We start from the raw sequence: 22,242 nt of genomic DNA on the forward strand, positions 1-22,242 counted from the left end.
ACTACGAAGGAAAGAGAAATAAAAATCGTTCCGATCTTATATTAAGTATCCGGAGTATTGCCGCGTCCTAAACGCAAACAAAACGGTAAGATCTTAAATGAACCAGCGCTATATAATAATATGGCAGAATTTAATTAAAGAAAGGGATTGACATCCATATTATAGTTTCATAAGTCTTGTGAATGTGGACCCGGTTCAAGTTTGTGTGAAGTTGTGCAGCTGCAAATAAGCGGCTGTGCAATTTCGTCTATTTAAAGTTGTAATGCAGCAGGAGGGGTCTGTTGGAGATAGAGGCCTAAAGCATTAGCAAGGATTCGAGTGCTGCATCTGATGACGCAGTCTCGTATCACCAACTCAACCATTGGTCGTAATTCACGATGGGAAGGGGGTAGGCTTGTGAGACGGGACAGAGTGGTGGTGGTAGGGGGACGGATCGGATGTGATAGACTACAGGACAGGCACCATTCAGAGTGGGGGGCAGAGCTGGACAGAGAGAGAGGGGGGGGGGGGGGGGGGGGGGAGTCAGACTGAGGTGTCCCTTCACTAGTATAAAACATTTTAATAAAATAGAACAGACATACTGATGGGTAAAGTTTAATCTGTGCAAGCGCTGTACGCTCAAAATCCCCATTTGCGTCCATGAATATAGATCTGTGTGTCTCAGAATCAGCTCCATAGAGTGAACAACAAATACAGTATGCAAAGAGCTGTATCATTCACAGTATGCCACCAACCATAGCGGGATAACACGGTCCTGTACATATAAAGGAGACTGTCCGATCTAAGTGAGAGCCCTAAGTATGATCTCCAGTGTCCCAACAAAGGTGAAATAACTTTCCACAAAGGACAGACTATTCTAATATTATGTGATTAACCAGTGCAAGTCTCAGCATACTCCTGACACACTTTGTGCCATGGAAAACTTTATGGAAGAGCCCCTTTGACAAAGTCTCCCAGTGAGGTAAAATGCGCCAGTGATTAGCAGAGGTATTCCGTCACTCTCTTGTGTAAGACATAACTGAGACATGACCTAATCCGGAACGTGTGAAAGGGGGAGGGGAGTGGTTCTGAATTGCTAGAATTTTGTGCTTTGAACAGACTTTTTCAGGTGGTTCCGCACACCCACAATTCTAGGTAATTACTGATTTTTTGGGGGGAGCTTTTTCAAGGACAGGCGAAGAGCTGCATTTGGGCAAATACAATTTTGTCCCGCGTTTATGCAGCTTAGAAATAATCTGTATCATCCATGTTAGGGTGTATATCCTCTCTCATCTATTATATGTGACTTCAGACCTTTCTTTCCTATAGGAAGCCAGCAGCCAGGCTCGTCGTTCTGAGCGTCCGTGGATCATCACAATGGGACATCGCCCCATGTACTGCACCAATTTCGATGGTGATGACTGTGTCAAAATTGACAGCACGGTAAGAATGTGCAGGGAGGTTGAAGGGGAGGCATAAGAAGAATCTTGATATTTAATTTTTTTCCTTTGTGTGTTTCCTCTACCTACTATTACTGGTTTATAACTTTTCACAGTGCCATGGACTACCATGGCAACCACAGTCACATTATGTGAGCAGAGAGGCTTTAAATGACCCTATTAGCTCCCTCTGCTGTGTTTAATGTAAAATCCTCTCCCTCCGCCTCCCCCATCTGCTTTCACATGACATGCTGAGAACTGTGAGTCTGTGTATAACTGGCACTTGAGAGATTTTGAAAAGGAGATAATGATTTGATCATGTATAAAAGGAGAATATTGTGTTTTTTGTAAGAGGTCTCAACTTGAAGAGTAATTATATTGGTTTATACTCTGTGTTTCAGATACGCACAGGATTTCCTGGAGGACAATATGCATTGGAGGAGTTGTTTTTTAAATACGGTATGTCTATAAGTAGGCGAATGTGAATAGACGTACCTAGAATGAGGGAAGTCATTATTCATTTGTATTGTAGTTGTTTTCTTCTTTGTAACTATGCTCCTAGTACAATAACTAACATTCCCAACTATGGGGATAATTCAGACCTGATCGCTTGCTAGCTGTTTTTTGCAGTCCTGCGTTTGCATAGTCGCCGCCCACCAGGGAGTGTATTTTAGCTCTGCAAGTGTGTGATCGCATGTGCAGCCAAGCGGTACAAAAAAACTTTGTGCAGTTTCTGAGTTGCCCAGAACTTACTCAGCCACTGCGATCACTTCAGCCTGTCTGGGGCCGGAATTGACGTCAGACACCCGGCCTCCAAACGCTTGGACACGCCTGCATTTTCTCTTACGTCCTAGAGGATGCTGGGGTTCCATTTAGTACCATGGGGTATAGACGGGTCCCTTGGGAGCCATGGGCACTTTAAGAGTTTAATAGTGTGGACTGGCTCCTCCCTCTATGCCCCTCCTACCAGACTCAGTTTAGAAAATATGCCCAGTGGAGCCGGTCACAGCTAGGGGAGCTCCTAGGAGTTTTTCTATTTTTTATTTTTTTTAATGAGTTAGGTACAGGGAGGCTGCTGGCAACAGCCTCCCTGCTTCGTGGGACTTAGAGGGGGGGGGGGAGTAGGAACCATCCCTAGAGGTTAATGGTTCTCTATCTCCACTGACAGGACATTGAGCTCCTGAGGGTGCTGATCGCAAGCCCACGAGGCGACCGCTCACTCCCGCAGAACGGCCACCACCCCCTAACAGAGCCAGAAGATGGAGTGGTGAGTATAACGCCGGTGCCCCAGTAAGCAGGTCACCGGCGGGAAATGGCTGCACAAGGGTGGGAGCGCAGCTCTGACAGGCTGTGCTCCGGAGGGCTCAGCGGTACTTGATTCCATATCTGGACGACCTTAACATCCTCCAGGGAAATGTTGTTACAGAGTGTTACTCTCTCAAATCAACTGTCCCGGGATCTTGGGTGGATCCTGAAGCTTCCAATTTCACATTTGGAGCCGACAAGGAGGCGCTCCTTCCTGGGGATGATTCTTGGCATGGAGGTGCAGAGGGCGTTTCTACCGTTGGAGAAAGCGTTGGTGGTCCAATCAATGGTCCGGGAGAGTCCTGAAGCCAGCCCGGTTATCAGTTCATCAGTTCATTCGCCTTCTGGGGAAGATGGTTGCCTCCTACAAGGCTCGACAGTATGGAAGATTCCTTGGACAGTCTTTCCAACTTGATTTCCTGGTCAAATGGTCGGGATCTCATCTTCACATACACCAGCGAATACGCCTGTCACCGAAAGTCAGGATTTCATTCCTCTGGTGACTGCAAACTTCTCACCTTCTCGAGGGCAGCAGGTTCGGGATTCTGAATTGGATCTTTCTAACCTCGGATGCAAGTCTCAGAGGTTGGGGAGCGGTCACCCAAGGGGAATACTTCTAAGGAAAGTGGTCAAGTCTGGAATCCATCCTTCCAATAAACATTCTGGAGCTAAGGGCCAGGTGCAACGGCCTTCTACAAACGGCAGTTATTCTTCAAGATCAGGCCATTCAGGTTCAGTCGGATAATGTAACGGCGGTGTCCTACATAGACCGACAGGGTGGAACGAAGAGCAGAGCTGCAATGTCAGAGGTAACGAGAATCCTCCTCTGGGCAGAAAATCGCTCAGTGGCGCTGTCAGCAATCTTCATTCCGGGAGTAGACAACTGGGAAGCGAACTTCCTCAGCAGACACGTTGTCCTTTCAGGAGTATGGGGCCTCCATCCGGAGGTATTCGTAGAGGTCACAAGCCGATGGGGTGTACCTCAGATATTCATGGTAGCCTCTCGCCTCAACAAGAAGCTTTGGAGGTACTGTTCCAGGTCAAGTGACCCACAAGCAGTGGCGGGTGACGCACTGGTAGCTCCGTGGGCGGTTTCAGTCCGTGTATGTGTTCCCTCCACTTCCACTCATCCCAAGGATTCTCAACTCATAACAAGAATAAGAATTCAGGCGATCCTCATTGCTCTGGACTGGCCAAGAAGGGCTTGGTACGCGGAGCTTCTGGAATTGCTACTGGAGGATCCGAAGCCTCTTCCTCTTCGCGAGGACCATCTACGTTTGACGGCATGGAGGTTGAATGCCAGATCTTAGCTCGGAAGGGCATTCCGAAAAGGGTCTTTCCTACCCTGGTACAGACCAGGAAGGGAGTAAAATCTAAACATTGCCATCGGATTTGGAAAAAGTATGTGTCTTGGTGTGAATCCAAGGAATTTCCTACGGTGGAGTTTGAATGGGAAGGTTTCTCCGTTTTCTGCAAGCAGGTGTGGATGTGGGCCTACGCTTGGGCTCCATAAGGGTCCGGATTTCGGCCTTGTCCATTTTCTTCCAGAAACAATTGGCTGCCTTCCCTGAGGTTCAGACTTTCTTGAAAGGGGTTCTGCACATCCAACACCCTTTGTGCCTCCTACGGCACCTTGGGATCTTAATGTGGTGATGCAGTTCCTGCAATCGGATTGGTTCGAGCCTTTACAGGAGGTGAACATCAAGTTTCTTACTTGGAAGACAGTCACACTGTTGGCTTTGGCATCTGCTAGCCGTGTGTCTGAATTGGGGGCATTGTCCTGCAAGAGCACCTACTTGATTTTCCATGAAGATAGAGCTGACCTCAGAACGCGTCTGCAATTTCTTCCAAAGGTTGTGTCGGCTTTTCATATCAACCAACCTATTGTGGTGCCAGTGGCTACTGTCTCCTCAATTACCACAAAGTCCTTGGATGTTGTGAGGGCTTTGAGGATTTATGTGAAGAGAACTTCTCGTCACAGAAAGTCGGACGCTCTGTTTGTCCTTTATGATCCCAACAAGGTTGGGTGTCCTGTTTCTAAGCAGACGATTTCTCGCTGGATTAGGTTCACTATCCAGCATGCTTATTCTATGGCAGGCTTGCCGTGTCCAAAATCTGTTAAGGCCCACTCTACTCGTAAAGTGGGTTCTTCCTGGGTGGCTGCCCAGGGTGTCTCGGCTTTGCAGCTTTGCCGAGCGGCTACTTTGTCAGGGTCGAACACGTTTGCTAAGTTCTACAAGTTCGATGCTTTGTCCTCTGAGGACCTTAAGTTTGGTCAATCTGTTCTACAGGAGCCTCAGCGCTCTCCTTCCCATTCTGGGAGCTTTGGTACATCCCCATGGTACTAAATGGAACCCCAGCATCCTCTAGGACGTAAGAGAAAATAGGATTTTAATTACCTACCGGTAAATCCTTTTCTCGTAGTCCGTAGAGGATGCTGGGTGCCCGCCCAGTGCTTCGTTTTCCTGCATTGTTACTTGGTTAAGTATTGGTTCAGCTGTTGCTGTTCCTCTTTCCTGCTGATTAGCATGGTTTCTTCTAGTTCCTGCTGGTTAGCATGGTTTCTTCATGTTGCGTGCTGCTTAGAATGGTTTCTTCATGTTGCATGCCGGTTGGCATGGTTTCTTCATGTTTCATGCTGGTTCGCTTGATTTCTTCAAGATGTATGCTGGTTAGCATGGTTTCTCCATGTTGCATGCTGGTAAGCATGGTTTTTCAATTCGGTGTGAGCTGGTGTGAATCTCACCACTATCTGTGTATTTCCTTCTCTCGAAGTATGTCCGTCTCCTCGGGCACAGTTTCTAGACTGAGTCTGGTAAGAGGGGCATAGAGGGAGGAGCCAGCCCACACTATTAAACTCTTAAAGTGCCCATGGCTCCCAAGGAACCCATCTATACCTCATTGTACTAAATGGAACCCCAGCATCCTCTACAGACTACGAGAAAAGGTTTTACCAGTAGGTAATTAAAATCCTATTTTTCCAACCACTCCCTGAAAACGGTCAGTTGCCACCCATCGCACAGCAACGATCCGCTTTGTATCCGTGCGATGCACCTGCGCATTGTGGTGCATACGCATGCGCACTTCTGGTCTGATCGCAGCGCTGCAAAAAAAGCTAGCGAGCGATCAGGTCTAAATTACCCCCTAAGTACAATAACTAACATTCCCAACTGTGAAGGATCAGGAAGTTGTCAGGTGTTACTTTGAATAAGGCTGTGACTTGCAAAACTAATGCTTAGAAGCTTACTGAGCCAATAGGAGTCTTTAATAAAGATTTACAGAGAGAAATAAATTGTTCTTAGTCGGCTATAACAGTATGACTTACCACCCAGTACCATACACCATATTTCCGTTAATCAGCATTTCTCTGACGTCCTAGTGGATGCTGGGAACTCCGTAAGGACCATGGGGAATAGCGGCTCCGCAGGAGACTGGGCACAAAAGTAAAGCTTTAGGACTACCTGGTGTGCACTGGCTCCTCCCCCTATGACCCTCCTCCAAGCCTCAGTTAGATTTTTGTGCCCGACCGAGCAGGGTGCAATCTAGGGGGCTCTCCTGAGCTTCTTAGAAAAAGTTAGTTTTAGGTTTCTTATTTTCAGTGAGACCTGCTGGCAACAGGCTCACTGCATCGAGGGACTAAGGGGAGAAGAAGCGAACCTGCCTGCTTGCAGCCAGCTTGGGCTTCTTAGGCTACTGGACACCATTAGCTCCAGAGGGACCGAACACAGGCCCAGCCTCGGAGTCCGGTCCCAGAGCCGCGCCGCCGGCCCCCTTACAGAGCCAGAAGCAAGAAGAGGTCCGGAAAATTGGCGGCAGAAGACATCAGTCTTCAACAAGGTAGCGCACAGCACTGCAGCTGTGCGCCATTGCTCCTCAGGCACACTTCACACTCCGGTCACTGAGGGTGCAGGGCGCTAGGGGGGGGCGCCCTGAGCAGCCATAAAAACACCTTGGCAGGCGAAAATACATCACATATAACCCCCAGGGCTATATGGATGTATTTTAACCCCTGCCAGAATACAGCAAAACGTGGGAGAAAAGTCCGCCGAGAAGGGGGCGGAGCCTATCTCCTCAGCACACTGGCGCCATTTTCCCTCACAGCTCCGCTGGAAGGACGTCTCCCTGACTCTCCCCTGCAGTCCTGCACTACAGAAAAGGGTAAAAAAGAGAGGGGGGGCACTAATTGGCGCAGTTTGATAATATCAGCAGCTATAAGGGGAAAACACATTATATAGTGGTATCCCTATATATATATATAGCGCTCTGGTGTGTGCTGGCATACTCTCCCTCTGTCTCCCCAAAGGGCTAGTGGGGTCCTGTCCTCTATCAGAGCATTCCCTGTGTGTGTGCTGTGTGTCGGTACGATTGTGTCGACATGTTTGAGGAGGAAAATGATGTGGAGGCGGAGCAATTGCCTGTAATAGAGATGTCACCCCCTAGGGAGTCGACACCTGAGTGGATGGGCTTATGGAAGGACTTACGTGACAGTGTCAGCTCTTTACAAAAGACGGTTGATGACATGAGGCAGCCGGCTACTCAGCTTGTGCCTGTCCAGGCGTCTCAAAGGCCATCAGGGGCTCTAAAACGCCCGTTACCTCAGATGGCAGACACAGATGCCGACACGGATACTGACTCCAGTGTCGACGATGAAGAGACGAATGTGACTTCCAGTAGGGCCACACGTTACATGATTGAGGCAATGAAAAATGTTTTACATATTTCTGATAATACAAGTACCACTAAAAAGGGTATTATGTTTGGTGAGAAAAAACTGCCTGTAGTTTTTCCTGCATCTGAGGAATTAAATGAAGTGTGTGATGAAGCGTGGGTTTCCCCCGATAAAAAACTGATAGTTCCTAAAAGGTTATTGGCATCATACCCTTTCCCGCCAGAGGATAGGGCACGTTGGGAAACACCCCCTAGGGTGGATAAAGCGCTCACACGCTTGTCTAAACAGGTGGCACTACCCTCTCCTGAGACGGCCGCCCTTAAGGAACCTGCTGACAGAAAGCAGGAGAATATCCTAAAATGTATATACACTCACACGGGAGTTATACTGCGACCAGCAATCGCCTCAGCCTGGATGTGCAGTGCTGGGGTGGCTTGGTCGGATTCCCTGACGGACAATATTGATACCCTAGACAAGGGACAGTATATTACTGACTATAGAGCATTTGAAAGATGCATTTCTATATATGCGTGATGCACAGAGGGATATCTGCCGACTGGCATCAAGAGTAAGTGCGCTGTCCATTTCTGCCAGAAGAGGGTTATGGACGCGGCAGTGGTCAGGTGATGCGGATTCCAAAAGGCATATGGAAGTATTGCCTTATAAAGGGGAGGAGTTATTTGGGGTAGGTCTATCAGACCTGGTAGCCACGGCAACTGCTGGGAAATCCACATTTTTACCCCAGGTAGCCTCTCAACATAAGAAGACGCCGTATTATCGGGCGCAATCCTTTCGGCCCCATAGGGCAAGCGAGCAAAAGGCTCCTCATTTCTGCCCCGTGGCAGGGGGAGAGGAAAAAGGCTGCAGCAAATGGAATTCGAGACGTCTCCCCCTCGCTGTTTCCTAAAGTCTGCTTTACCGACATCTCCCTCCGACAGGGAGGCGGTATTGGAAGCCATTCACAAGCTGTATTCCCAGCAGGTGATAATCAAGGTACCCCTCCTGCAACAGGGAAAGGGGTATTATTCCACGCTGTTTGTGGTACCAAAGCCGGACGGCTCGGTGAGACCTATTTTAAATCTAAAATCCTTGAACACTTACAGAGGTTCAAATTCAAGATGGAGTCACTCAGAGCGGTGATTGCGAACCTGGAAGAAGGGGATTATATGGTGTCTCTGGACATCAAGGATGCTTACCTCCATGTCCCAATTTACCCTTCTCACCAAGGGTACCTCAGGTTTGTGGTACAGAACTGTCACTATCAGTTTCAGACGCTGCCGTTTGGATTGTCCACGGCACCCCGGGTCTTTACCAAAGTAATGGCCGAAATGATGATACTCCTTCGAAGGAAGGGAGTTTTAGTTATCCCTTACTTGGACGATCTCCTGATAAGGGCAAGATCCAGGGAACAGTTGGAAGTCGGGGTAGCACTATCTCAGGTAGTGTTGCGGCAGCACGGTTGGATTCTCAATATTCCAAAATCGCAGCTGATCCCGACGACGCGTCTTCTATTCCTAGGGATGATCCTGGACACAGTCCAGAAAAAGGTGTTTCTCCCGGAGGAGAAAGCCAGGGAGTTATCCGAGCTAGTCAGAAACCTCCTAAAACCAGGCCAAGTCTCAGTGCATCAATGCACAAGGGTCCTGGGAAAAATGGTGGCTTCCTACGAAGCAATCCCATTCGGCAGATTCCACGCAAGAACTTTCCAGTGGGACCTGCTGGACAAATGGTCCGGATCGCATCTTCAGATGCATCAGCGGATAACCCTGTCACCAAAGACAAGGGTGTCTCTCCTGTGGTGGTTACAGAGTGCTCATCTTCTAGAGGGCCGCAGATTCGGCATTCAGGACTGGGTCCTGGTGACCACGGATGTCAGCCTGCGAGGCTGGGGAGCAGTCACACAGGGAAGGAATTTCCAGGGCTTGTGGTCAAGCCTGGAGACATCACTTCACATAAATATCCTGGAGCTAAGGGCCATTTACAATGCTCTAAGCCTAGCAAGACCGCTGCTTCAAGGTCAGCCGGTGCTGATCCAGTCGGACAACATCACGGCAGTCGCCCACGTAAACAGACAGGGCGGCACAAGAAGCAGGAGGGCAATGGCAGAAGCTGCAAGGATTCTTCGCTGGGCGGAAAATCATGTGATAGCACTGTCAGCAGTGTTCATTCCGGGAGTGGACAACTGGGAAGCAGACTTCCTCAGCAGGAACGACCTCCACCCGGGAGAGTGGGGACTTCACCCAGAAGTCTTCCACATGATTGTGAACCGTTGGGAAAAACCAAAGGTGGACATGATGGCATCCCGCCTCAACAAAAAACTGGACAGGTATTGCGCCAGGTCAAGAGACCCTCAAGCAATAGCTGTGGACGCTCTGGTAACGCCGTGGGTGTACCAGTCGGTGTATGTGTTCCCTCCTCTGCCTCTCATACCCAAGGTACTGAGAATTATAAGATGGAGAGGAGTAAGAACTATACTCGTGGCTCCGGATTGGCCAAGAAGTACTTGGTACCCGGAACTTCAAGAGATGCTCACAGAGGACCCGTGGCCTCTACCTCTAAGAAGGGACCTGCTCCAGCAAGGACCCTGTCTGTTCCAAGACTTACCGCGGCTGCGTTTGACGGCATGGCGGTTGAACGCCGGATCCTGAAGGAAAAAGGCATTCCAGATGAAGTCATCCCTACTTTGATTAAAGCCAGAAAGGATGTAACCGCAAAGCATTATCATCGCATTTGGCGTAAATATGTTGCGTGGTGCGAGGCCAGGAAGGCCCCTACAGAGGAATTTCAACTGGGTCGATTCCTGCATTTCCTGCAAACAGGAGTGTCTATGGGCCTAAAATTGGGGTCCATTAAGGTTCAAATTTCGGCCCTGTCGATTTTCTTCCAGAAAGAACTGGCTTCAGTTCCTGAAGTTCAGACGTTTGTCAAGGGGGTACTGCATATACAGCCTCCTTTTGTGCCTCCAGTGGCACCTTGGGATCTCAATGTAGTTTTGGGGTTCCTAAAATCACATTGGTTTGAACCACTCACCACTGTGGACTTAAAATATCTCACATGGAAAGTGGTAATGCTGTTGGCCTTGGCTTCGGCCAGGCGTGTGTCAGAATTGGCGGCTTTATCCTATAAAAGCCCTTACCTGATTTTTCATACGGACAGGGCAGAATTGAGGACTCGTCCTCAATTTCTCCCTAAGGTGGTTTCAGCGTTTCACCTGAACCAGCCTATTGTGGTACCTGCGGCTACTAGGGACTTGGAGGACTCCAAGTTGCTGGACGTAGTCAGGGCCCTGAAAATATATGTTTCCAGGACGGCTGGAGTCAGAAAATCTGACTCGCTGTTTATCCTGTATGCACCCAACAAGCTGGGTGCTCCTGCTTCTAAGCAGACTATTGCTCGTTGGATTTGTAGCACAATTCAGCTTGCACATTCTGTGGCAGGCCTGCCACAGCCAAAATCTGTAAAAGCCCATTCCACAAGGAAGGTGGGCTCATCTTGGGCGGCTGCCCGAGGGGTCTCGGCTTTACAACTTTGCCGAGCAGCTACTTGGTCAGGGGCAAACACGTTTGCTAAATTCTACAAATTTGATACCCTGGCTGAGGAGGACCTGGAGTTCTCTCATTCGGTGCTGCAGAGTCATCCGCACTCTCCCGCCCGTTTGGGAGCTTTGGTATAATCCCCATGGTCCTTACGGAGTTCCCAGCATCCACTAGGACGTCAGAGAAAATAAGAATTTACTTACCGATAATTCTATTTCTCGTAGTCCGTAGTGGATGCTGGGCGCCCATCCCAAGTGCGGATTGTCTGCAATACTTGTACATAGTTATTGTTAACTAAATCGGGTTATTGTTGTTGTGAGCCATCTATTCAGAGGCTCCTCTATTATCATGCTGTTAACTGGGTTCATATCACAAGTTGTACGGTGTGATTGGTGTGGCTGGTATGAGTCTTACCCGGGATTCATGAATCCTTCCTTATTGTGTACGCTCGTCCGGGCACAGTATCCTAACTGAGGCTTGGAGGAGGGTCATAGGGGGAGGAGCCAGTGCACACCAGGTAGTCCTAAAGCTTTACTTTTGTGCCCAGTCTCCTGCGGAGCCGCTATACCCCATGGTCCTTACGGAGTTCCCAGCATCCACTACGGACTACGAGAAATAGAATTATCGGTAAGTAAATTCTTATTTTTTACTGACTGACCTTGAGAAAATGGGCCATGTAGCACTATTGCATATCACCAATCCTCTATGCAGGAGCAGGAATGGGCACATAACCTATACCACATGTTTGTTCTCAGGGGTGGACCTAGAGATCTGGGCACATGAGCATTCCTACGAGCGTCTGTGGCCCGTATACAACTGTACGGTGAGTACAACAAAACCGCCAGTCTACGCTATCCCTGTATATTATTGCTCCTCATAGGAATTCCATACTATAAGATCTTTACTTATCTGCTTCATGAAGAACGTTTAATGATGTACTTTTGGTAGAGGAGCCCTCGGGCAGTAAGTAGTATTCCTCAGTTTCAGGGCCGGTTCTAGACCTCCCCACCCCAACTTCCCTCCCCCCCCCCCTTCTCCTCCACAGAGGTGAAACAGAGTTAGTGCGCGCCTCAAGGCATGCAGCAAAAAATAGGGGCGTGTTTTCATAGGGAAGGGGCGTTGCCACAGTTATGCCTCCAGTAGTTGTGTCCCCTGTAGCTGTGCCCCCAGTAGTTGTGTCCCATGTTGCTGTGCCCCTGTAGCTGTGCCTCCAGTAGTTGTGCCTCCAGTAGATGTGCCCCCTTTAGCTGTACCCCCAGTAGTTGTGCCCCCTGTAGCTGTGCCTCCTGTAGCTGTGCCTCCAGTAGATGTGCCCCATGTAGCTGTGCCCCCTGTAGCTGTGCCCCCAGTAGTTGTGCCCCCAGTAGTTGTGCCTCCAGTAGTTGTGCCTCCAGTAGTTGTGCCCCCTGTAGCTGTGCCCCCTGTAGTTGTGCCCCCTGTAGCTGTGCCTCCAGTAGCTGTGCCCCCTGTAGCTGTGCCCCCTGTAGCTGTGCCTCCAGTAGTTGTGCCCCCTGTAGCTGTGCCCCCTGTAGCTGTGCCCCCTGTAGTAGCGCCCTTGCAAACACAAAAAAAATAAAATAAAACAATACTCACCAGCCCTGCTCCTGCTTCCCGACCGATGCTGCTCCGTCTCTGGCCGCCGGCTCCTCTCTATGGGAGAGACGTCATGACGTCTCTCCCATAGCAGCGCCGCACAGACAGTAGAGGTCATTTATGACCTCTAGCGTCTGTCAATGGTGCCTGCTGCAGCGGATGCACACACAGCCCACGGCACCTGCTGCAGCCGGGGAGCGGAATGCGGATGCCGGGTGCGGGTGGGCGGCAGACGCCTGCAGGGTGACTGTGGCCGCGCCCCGGGCGCCCACCCTGCTTGCCCGTGCCTAGATCCACTCCTGCTCAGTTTGTAAATATGTATAGAGATTTCTCACTTAGATCTTTTGTTGCAGGTTTATAACGGATCTGCTGATGCTCCATATACCAATCCCCAGGCTCCAGTCCACATAACCACAGGATCTGCGGTGAGGGAAACATTGTGGTTTGCTGCTATCTCATTATCAATGTGTGAGCTATAATGACAAGGCCACTTTCCAGATCACAGGAGCATAAATGTACTGTATATTTTTGAAGTACATTTCTTAGTGTTCAGTGCTGAGTAATTATAGTTCCTAAAGTGCTATGTTGCGTACTTTTAGTTCCTAGACTTCTATGCTGAGTAGCTGCAGCTCCTAGAGTTCTATTCTGGGTAACTGCAGCTACTAGAGTTCTATGCTGAGTAGCTGCAGCTCCTAGAGTTCTATTCTGGGTAACTGCAGCTACTAGAGTTCTATGCTGAGTAGCTGCAGCTCCTAGAGTTCTATTCTGGGTAACTGCAGCTACTAGAGTTCTATGCTGAGTAGCTGCAGCTCCTAGAGTTCTATTCTGGGTAACTGCAGCTCCTAAAGTTCTATGCTGAGTAACTGCAGCTGCTAGAGTTATATGCTGAGTAACTGCAGCTGCTAGAGTTCTCTGCTGAGTAGCTGCAGCTGCTAGAGTTATATGCTGAGTAACTGCAGCTGCTAGAGTTATATGCTGAGTAACTGCAATAAATAAAGAAATCTTTCTAAGGCGCTGCAAAATGGAGCAGCAGAAGACAGTACAAATAGGTCACCAACCTACAAAGACAATATGTAACAGAAAAATACAGTCTCAATTTCTGCGCTCCAAATGTCCCCTTGTTTTAAACGATCCTCACAGCGATGTCATGATATGCATGAAAAAAAGAGAAACAAAATACAATAGTGTAATCCTGTATGGACACTACAGTTCTTTCCACTGTGTAAAGGGGAAACTAGGTGATGAAGATGGTCCCAGAAAAGAGATACAACGTCCACCTTCTTATGGGGTCACCCAAAAGTGATGCCGTGAAGATACGGTAATGAATCCTTACGTGTATGCTTACTTGAAAAAGTGAGATAGAAAGCACATAAAGGTTTCTTTTCCGTGGATATTATTTTCTCTTTCGCCCGTATAATGAGTATGGATATCACTCATATGGTGGGTATGAATTTAAAAAAGGGAAGCCAATTAGGGCAAAGGAAACCCTTTTTATTTAAAATTCACAAATAAAACACAAATAGACAACCGGCCATATCAATTTGGGGAACAGAGATGGAATTCGACTGACATGAAATGATCCGGATATCACAACAATTTGTCATATGCTCCCCTCAATGGATGAACCGGTTAGGACAATATAGTGCAATATTGATGTCCTAACCGGTTCATCCATTGAGGGGAGCATATGACAAATTGTTGTGATATCCGGATCATTTCATGTCAGTCGAATTCCATCTCTGTTCCCCAAATTGGTATGGCCGGTTGTCTATTTGTGTTTTATTTGTGAATTTTAAATAAAAAGGGTTTCCTTTGCCCCAATTGGCTTCCCTTTTTTAATTTCATACCCACCATATGAGTGATATCCATACTCATTATACGGGCGAAAGAGAAAATAATATCCACGGAAAAGAAACCTTTATGTGCTTTCTATCTCACTTTTTCAAGTAAGCATACACGTAAGGATTCATTACCGTATCTTCACGGCATCACTTTTGGGTGACCCCATAAGAAGGTGGACGTCGTATCTCTTTTCTGGGACCATCTTCATCACCTAGTTTCCCCTTTACACAGTGGAAAGAACTGTAGTGTCCATACAGGATTACACTATTGTATTTTGTTTCTCTTTTTTTCATGCATATCATGACATCGCTGTGAGATTCGTTTAAAACAAGGGGACATTTGGAGCGCAGAAAGTGAGACTGTATTTTTCTGTTACTTATATGCTGAGTAACTGCAGCTGCTAGAGTTCTATGCTGAGTTACTGCTGCTCCTAAAGTTCTATGCTGAGAAACTGCTGCTCCTAAAGTTCTATGCTGAGTAACTGCAGCTGCTAGAGTTCTATGCTGAGTAACTGCAGCTGCTAGAGTTATATGCTGAGTAACTGCAGCTGCTAGAGTTCTATGCTGAGTAACTGCAACTCCTTGAGTTCTTTGCTGAGTTACTACAGCTCCTAGAGTTCTATGCTGAGTAACTGCAACTCCTTGAGTTCTTTGCTGAGTTACTACAGCTCCTAGAGTTCTATGCTGAGTAACTGCAACTCCTTGAGTTCTTTGCTGAGTTACTAAAGCTCCTAGAGTTCTATGCTGAGTAACTGCAACTCCTTGAGTTCTTTGCTGAGTTACTACAGCTCCTAGAGTTCTATGCAGAGTAACTGCAGCCCCTAGCGTTTCTTTGTTGAGTATTACAATTCCTAGAGCTGTATGTTCAGTAATTGCAGGTCCTAGAGTTCTTCTTTTCTGCATTATAGTGCAGCTTCAGACATCTCTGTCCATCCCAGTTTAATATCTAGGCGTATTTTAGATTATTAGAATAAGCCTGTCATCTGAGGTGTCCAGAAGATGTCTCCCTGTGGTGGACATATGTGAGTGGGTTTATGTTAAGTCTCTTATATAAACATAGCAGTCTTTCGCTGTGAGTTTCTGATTCCCTATTTCAGGGCTGTAGTGAGAGGCTGGACCCCTTCTTTCCACTGCACCAGAACTGGAGCGCAGTGAGGATTGATGATTATGGCTATACACGTATTGACATAGCGAACAAGACCCACATCCACATCCAGCAGGTCTCAGATGATCAGGTGAGTGTAACGTGTATGACTGGGGTGTATGCAGCCGAAGGAGTTCGGATGGGGTATTTCAGGCAGCTCTCCCCAGCATTCCCATAGTGACTAACAGAAATTATGGAACAGGAAGGTGAAAATATGAAGTAATTTATTGTATTTTATTAAGACTGATGACATCTAATTACTGGGGTATTCTAGAATATGTTGATACCATAATTCAGAGTATCGACATGGATAAGGAGTTCAACATTCACAGTGTAGACATTGACATAAAGTCAACAGTGCCAAAATGTTGACCATGAAAAATTCTATACATACACAGAGCAGCACTGACATCAGATCAACCCCCGGTACACATGCTCTAGTGCACACGTACGACTTTTTATGGGATACTCCATAGTGGAAGGACATGCCCCAAGGCTCCCCGCCATAATGAAGAGTGTGTGTGTGTGTGTATGTATATATATATATATATATATATATATATATATAACACACAGTCGGCGGCACTCACGGCTCCCTCAGCGGGGAATAAAACGAGACCGAGTCACGAAGAAAGTCAGCGTTTCAATGTTATAAATAAAACATTTTCATCAGGACATGTTTTATTTATAACATTGAAACGCTGACTTTCTTCGTGACTCGGTCTCGTTTTATTCCCCGCTGAGGGAGCCGTGAGTGCCGCCGACTGTGTGTTATGTTTGGAGACATCCCTGCTGGGAATGTTATACGGAGGGCACCGGCCTAATTCACTTGTATTGTTTAGTATGGAGTGCTGCTGACTATTGCATAGATTATATATATATATATATATATATACACACACACACACACACACACACACATACACAAAATGTCTTAAACTTGCGGTCAGATCACCAGCAGCAATTTGGAAAGAGTCCCTGTTAGTGAGCTCCCACGAAACAATTTAAACAAAGAAAAACCAATTGCGCTTAGTATATAGCCTTAAAACATGCTTGGATTCAATTTTTCATTTCCATGTGTGTTCCAAGAGAGTTTTCTCCACGGTGTGGTTTTTTTTTTTTTACCATATAGCGTTACCTGTAAATATATCCTCACACCAAAAAATCACCCGAAAGAAATGGCCAATGGCCTAATTAGATATTATACCAAAAGACTTGTTATTTAAAGAATACATATATATTTAAAATTACATCAAGATACGGCACAGGAGATCCGTCAGTTTCAACAGTTGGAACAATCACCTTCACCTTTGCAGGTGTGGGTTCAAAAAGGTGTAGTGGTGAACTGAACAGAAGACCGTAACTGATTTGAGCTAACGCGTTTCGTCAAGATGACTTCTTCAGGGGTTTGTATAGGGTATCACAAAGGAAAAAAACTTCATGAATGAAGGCATCCATATTCCATATATAAATTTTAAAGTTGATTGAATCAGTTGGTCCACCCAAAAATGGTTATAGGGTAATGGAACCAAGCAACATAGAGCTTTCTTTTATGAATATTCGGCTCTTTATAATGGGCCTAGTTGTAGTTTCTGTATAAATATCTTTTCTGGATCCTTATATAGAGCCTGCAGCCTCCAGAACAGCCACACACACAGCAACCAGGTTGCATCTACCCTTCTGCATATATCACTATTAACCCTGCAAATACCTGATTCTGCTGTATACCCTGTGTTGCTGCATTGCTAATGCACCAATCCCTTGTAAGACCATTCTTCGTGTGGACTAATATCCATTACACAGCTGCTGACAGTTATCAAGACCAATAGGTTCTGACAGTTAATGGGTGATACAAGGCAGATCGGAGAGGAATAAGGGGCAGCCCCTCTGAGACACAGGTACGCCCCCTCCTTGAAGTGTCCCTATCTGCACAACTCCAGTGTTGGAAGGCACACAATTTCTGTAGCATTCAGTGATTATGGGGCAGATGTATTAAGGAAGTGATAAACCAGTGATAAGTGCAAGGTGATAAACGCACTAGCCAATCAGCTCCAATATGCAAATTGACAGTTAGGAGCTGACTGGCTGGTGCGTTTACCACCGTGCGCTTATCACTGGTTTATCACTTCCTTATGCCTTCTACAGGTTAATACATCTGCCCCTATACCCCCAAATGTATGAAGCCTTAAAAAGTGATAAAGTGGAGACGGATAAAGAGGGATAACGGACCAGCTAATCAGCTTCCTAACTGCCATGTCACAGACTGTGTTTGAAAAATGGCAGTTAGGAGCTGATTGACTGGTCATTTATCACTCTTTTTATCCATCTCCACTTTATTTCTTGTTAAAGCTTAATACGTTTGGGCCATAACGCTCTTGGTACACCATTCCCAAAATGTTAAGATGAATCCTTCTTCCCTGTGACTAGTTAATCTCAACAAAGTCTTTGGGATTTCCCTGAAATGTCTCCGGGCATTGATGCTTTGCAGGCTCGCATCCTAGGTGAGGGACATTTCATTGAGATGTGTAGTTCAATTTACGAATGAACTCGCCTATAGTTACAAAACATTATACACATTACAATATTGTGTTATCTTGTAATGCAGAGGAATACTATACTTGATCGGTGCTCTGCATTTTCTTACAGCAGCCGATCAGGTGTGAACTGCGCATGCCGGCGGCTGTCTCAGCACTGCGATAGCCTGTGCCGATGGACAGGCAGAGGTGGGAGGGGGCGGGCCGGTGGCGCTTGGCCGCCGTTTGGGGGCGCGGTCCGGGCAATGCAGGCGTGCCCGGACCGTTGAGGGGGACCCTCACAGCGACGAGTAGCTCCTGCCAGTGCGCAGAAGCCGCACTGGCAGGGAGCTAATCCTAAAGTACAAAAGCTGTGCAATGCTTTTTTGTACTTGTGCTGGGGGGGGGGGGGGGGGGGGGGCGGGCCTGCCATGCGGGGTGGACTAGCCCTATGCTGGGCGTCCTCCCGCATGTCTGTGTGACTGATCGTAGATGTGCTAAATTTAGCTACGTTCAGGTCTGAATTAGGCCCAATAACTCAAATAACCATGCCTTATAACAGTGTATCTCTGAACGCACAGCAAGTACAGCTGTGACATGGATTGGCTACAGCGGCAGGATATCTCACCAGGTGCCACTCCTGTCAGCAAAGAACAGGATACTCAGGCTACAATGAGCACAGGTTCAGAAACTGGACAATTGGAGATGGAAAAAAAAAATGTTTCCTAGTTTGATAAATCTCTCTGCTGTGAAATGCAGGTGGTACAGTCAGAATCTTACTGTAAACAACATGAATCCATCCTGCCTGGTGTCAGGCTGGTGTTGGTGTAATGGTATGGGTATGTTATACATTTAGAACGAGCTATGCTGCTGTGACTGAATATACACCATCCAGACAACCATTAAATATATGTTGAACTCTGAAAAAATTTCGATTGCATAAACTTTCAGGGGGATATTCAATTGTTTGAAAAGTCAGTTGGGTGTCTGTTTTTTCCTGTCTGTTAGATAGGGTAAAAAACAGACACCCAACTGACTTGTCAAACAATTGAATTCCCCCCAAGGTGGTTGGAATTTTGTGTATTTGGAAGGCAGTGACTGTCGGAGAGGGGAGAGGCTAATGCAGAGTCATTTAAATATGCTTGGGATAGGCATAAGAAGGATCAAGCAATGTTAAGGTTACCAAAAGGTTTAAAACAGGGTAGAGATCGGCCAGGTCGTTCTTTCCTTCCATCAGGTTCTATGGGCGGGATGTATGGAGTCTGACTTCACCCGATATGTGGGATGCCGCCAAACTCTGACTTTTTTTAAAAAGGGCAATAGTTTACAAGGCATGGTTATGCCTTGGAAATGACTGCCCCTTTAAAAAAACATCCTATTTCAGCCGGCATCCCACACATCGGGCAAACTCAGACTCCATTACATTCTGCCCTATATCTTCCATTTGGCCCAGCGTCCTACCCATCCATCCATAGGGGTGTTTAATCAGAGCAACATGGTTCCTACCAATATAACTTGTATCTCAGAGGCTAGATGGGAAACTACAGTTTGAGTAAAATGTGCTCTAAGAACCTCATGCTTTTACTAATGGTGCCCATACACTTGTGTGATGCCCCGCGACACGACATCGCGGGGCATCGCACCGGCAGTTCAGGTGCGATGAAATCGCACCTGAACTGCCAAAAAGATTAGCATGCGATCATGTGATAGATCGCATGGTAATCACGTCATGGGCAAGTCACTGTCGAGTGGGAGCGGCCTCTGGCCGCTCCCGGCGGGTGCCCATCGCACATCGCAGTGCGATATATCGCATGTGTTTCTAGAAACACATGCGATCGCACTGCGATTCGATAAATATTATGTGCAGCACATACTATCATGAGATGTGATATTCGACTGGCGTGCCCGCGCATCGCGTCGAAAGGTACTAAAATGTGCAAACAGTCCTTCGGTTTCTCTTCGAATGCTAGTACCGATAATCTAATAAGTGTATGGGCACCATAACAGTCAGTTTATTAAAACTATCGTGTCTATTTACTAAGCCTTGGATGGAGATAAAGGGGGACATGCACTAAGCAGTGATAAAAGTGAAGAAGTGAGCCAGTGGAGAAGTTGCCCATGGCAACCAATCAGCATTGACGTAACATTTCTAATTTGCATACTATACAGTTGTATGGAGCAGCTGATTGGTTGCCATGGGAAATTTCTCCTCTGGCTCACTTCTCTAACTGCCATGTTACAGGCTGGGTTTGAAAAATGACAGGAGCTGATTGGCTGGTACTTTGTCTCAGTCCACTTTATCTCCATCCAAGGCTTAGTAAATAGACTCCTGTGTATGTGCAGAGTTCATTAATTATTATTATTATCTTAGTAACTGAAGTGTGCACTTTTGCATTTTCGATTGTGTATTATAATACACTGCTCAAAAAAATAAAGGGAACACTAAAATAACACATCCTAGATCTGAATGAATTAAATATTTGAAATACGTTGTTCTTTACATAGTTGAATGTGCTGACAACAAAATCACACAAAAATTATCACTGGAAATCAAATTTATTAACCCATGGAGGTCTGGATTTGGAGTCACCCTCAAAATTAAAGTGGAAAAACACACTACAGGCTGATCCAACTTTGATGTAATGTCCTTAAAACAAGTCAAAATGAGGCTCAGTAGTGTGTGTGTGGCCTCCACGTGCCTGTATGACCTCCCTACAACCCACACAAGTGGCTCAGGTAGTGCAGCTCATTCAGGATGGCACATCAATGCGAACTGTGGGAAGAAGGTTTGCTGTGTCTGTCAGCGTAGTGTCCAGAGTATGACCTCCCTACAACGCCTGGGCATGCTCCTGATGAGGTGGTGGATGGTCTCCTGAGGGATCTCCTCCCAGACCTGGACTAAAGCATCCACCAACTCCTGGACAGTCTGTGGTGCAACGTGGTGTTGGTGGATGGAGCGAGACATGATGTCCCAGATGTGGTCAATTGGATTCAGGTCTGGGGAACGGGCGGGCCAGTCCATAGCATCAATGCCTTTGTCTTGCAGGAACTGCTGACACACTCCAGCCACATGAGGTCTAGCATTGTCTTGCATTAGGAGGAACCCAGGGCCAACCGCACCAGCATATGGTCTCAAAAGGGGTCTGAGGATCTCATCTCGGTACCTAATGGCAATCAGGCTACCTCTGGCGAGCACATGGAGGGCTGTGCGGCCCCCCAAAGAAATGCCACCCCACACCATTACTGACCCACTGCCAAACCGGTCATGCTGGAGGATGTTGTAGGCAGCAGAACATTCTCCTTGGCGTCTCCAGACTCTGTCACGTCTGTCACATGTGCTCAGTGAGAACCTGCTTTCATCTGTGAAGAGCACAGGGCGCCAGTGGCGAATTTGCCAATCTTGGTGTTCTCTAGCAAATGCCAAACGTCCTGCACGGTGTTGGGCTGTAAGCACAACCCCCACCTGTGGACGTCGGGCCCTCATACCGCCCTCATGGAGTCTGTTTCTGATCGTTTGAGTAGACACATGCACATTTGTGGCTTGCTGGAAGTCATTTTGCAGGGCTCTGGCAGTGCTCCTCCTGTTCCTCCTTGCACAAAGGCGGAGGTAGCGGTCCTGCGGCTGGGTTGTTGCCCTCCTACGGCCTCCTCCACGTCTCCTGATGTACTGGCCTGTCTCCTGGTAGCACCTCCATGCTCTGGGCACTACGCTGACAGACACAGCAAACCTTCTTGCCACAGCTCGCATTGATGTGCCATCCTGGATGAGCTGCACTACCTAAGCCACTTGTGTGGGTTGTAGACTCCGTCTCATGCTACCACTAGAGTGAAAGCACCGCCAGCTTTCAGAAGTGACCAAAACATCAGCCAGAAAGCATTGGAACTGAGAAGTGGTCTGTGGTCACCACCTGCAGAACATCTCCTTTATTGGGGGTGTCTTGCTAATTGCCTATAATTTCCACCTGTTGTCTATTCCATTTGCACAACAGCATGTGAAATTGATTGTCAATCAGTGTTGCTTCCTAAGTGGACAGTTTGATTTCACAGAAGTGTGATTGACTTGGAGTTACATTGTGTTGTTTAAGTGTTCCCTTTATTTCTCTGACGTCCTAGTGGATGCTGGGAACTCCGTAAGGACCATGGGGAATAGCGGGCTCCGAAGGAGACTGGGCACATCTAAGAAAGAATTAGGACTACCTGGTGTGCACTGGCTCCTCCCTCTA

General features: G+C 47.3%; 2 protein-coding genes across 4 annotated transcripts in view; one reads left to right on the plus strand and one right to left on the minus strand.

The window, feature by feature from the left end:
- FBXO27 (F-box protein 27) overlaps nt 1-22,242 on the minus strand; it is a 67,481-nt gene that overhangs the window by 30,733 nt on the left and 14,506 nt on the right. The window lies entirely within an intron of this gene.
- Nucleotides 1-22,242, plus strand: part of ACP7 (acid phosphatase 7, tartrate resistant (putative)) — a 43,782-nt gene that overhangs the window by 13,811 nt on the left and 7,729 nt on the right. For both annotated transcript variants that reach the window (XM_063937941.1, XM_063937940.1), the window contains exons 9-13: nt 1,309-1,422; nt 1,820-1,877; nt 11,684-11,751; nt 12,875-12,946; nt 15,460-15,597. In XM_063937941.1, coding sequence (XP_063794011.1) covers nt 1,309-1,422; nt 1,820-1,877; nt 11,684-11,751; nt 12,875-12,946; nt 15,460-15,597 — 450 coding nt within the window. The remainder of the gene's footprint in view (nt 1-1,308; nt 1,423-1,819; nt 1,878-11,683; nt 11,752-12,874; nt 12,947-15,459; nt 15,598-22,242) is intronic.

Source organism: Pseudophryne corroboree, chromosome 8 (assembly GCF_028390025.1).
Source record: "Pseudophryne corroboree isolate aPseCor3 chromosome 8, aPseCor3.hap2, whole genome shotgun sequence".
In the NCBI taxonomy this organism is placed as follows: domain Eukaryota; kingdom Metazoa; phylum Chordata; class Amphibia; order Anura; family Myobatrachidae; genus Pseudophryne; species Pseudophryne corroboree.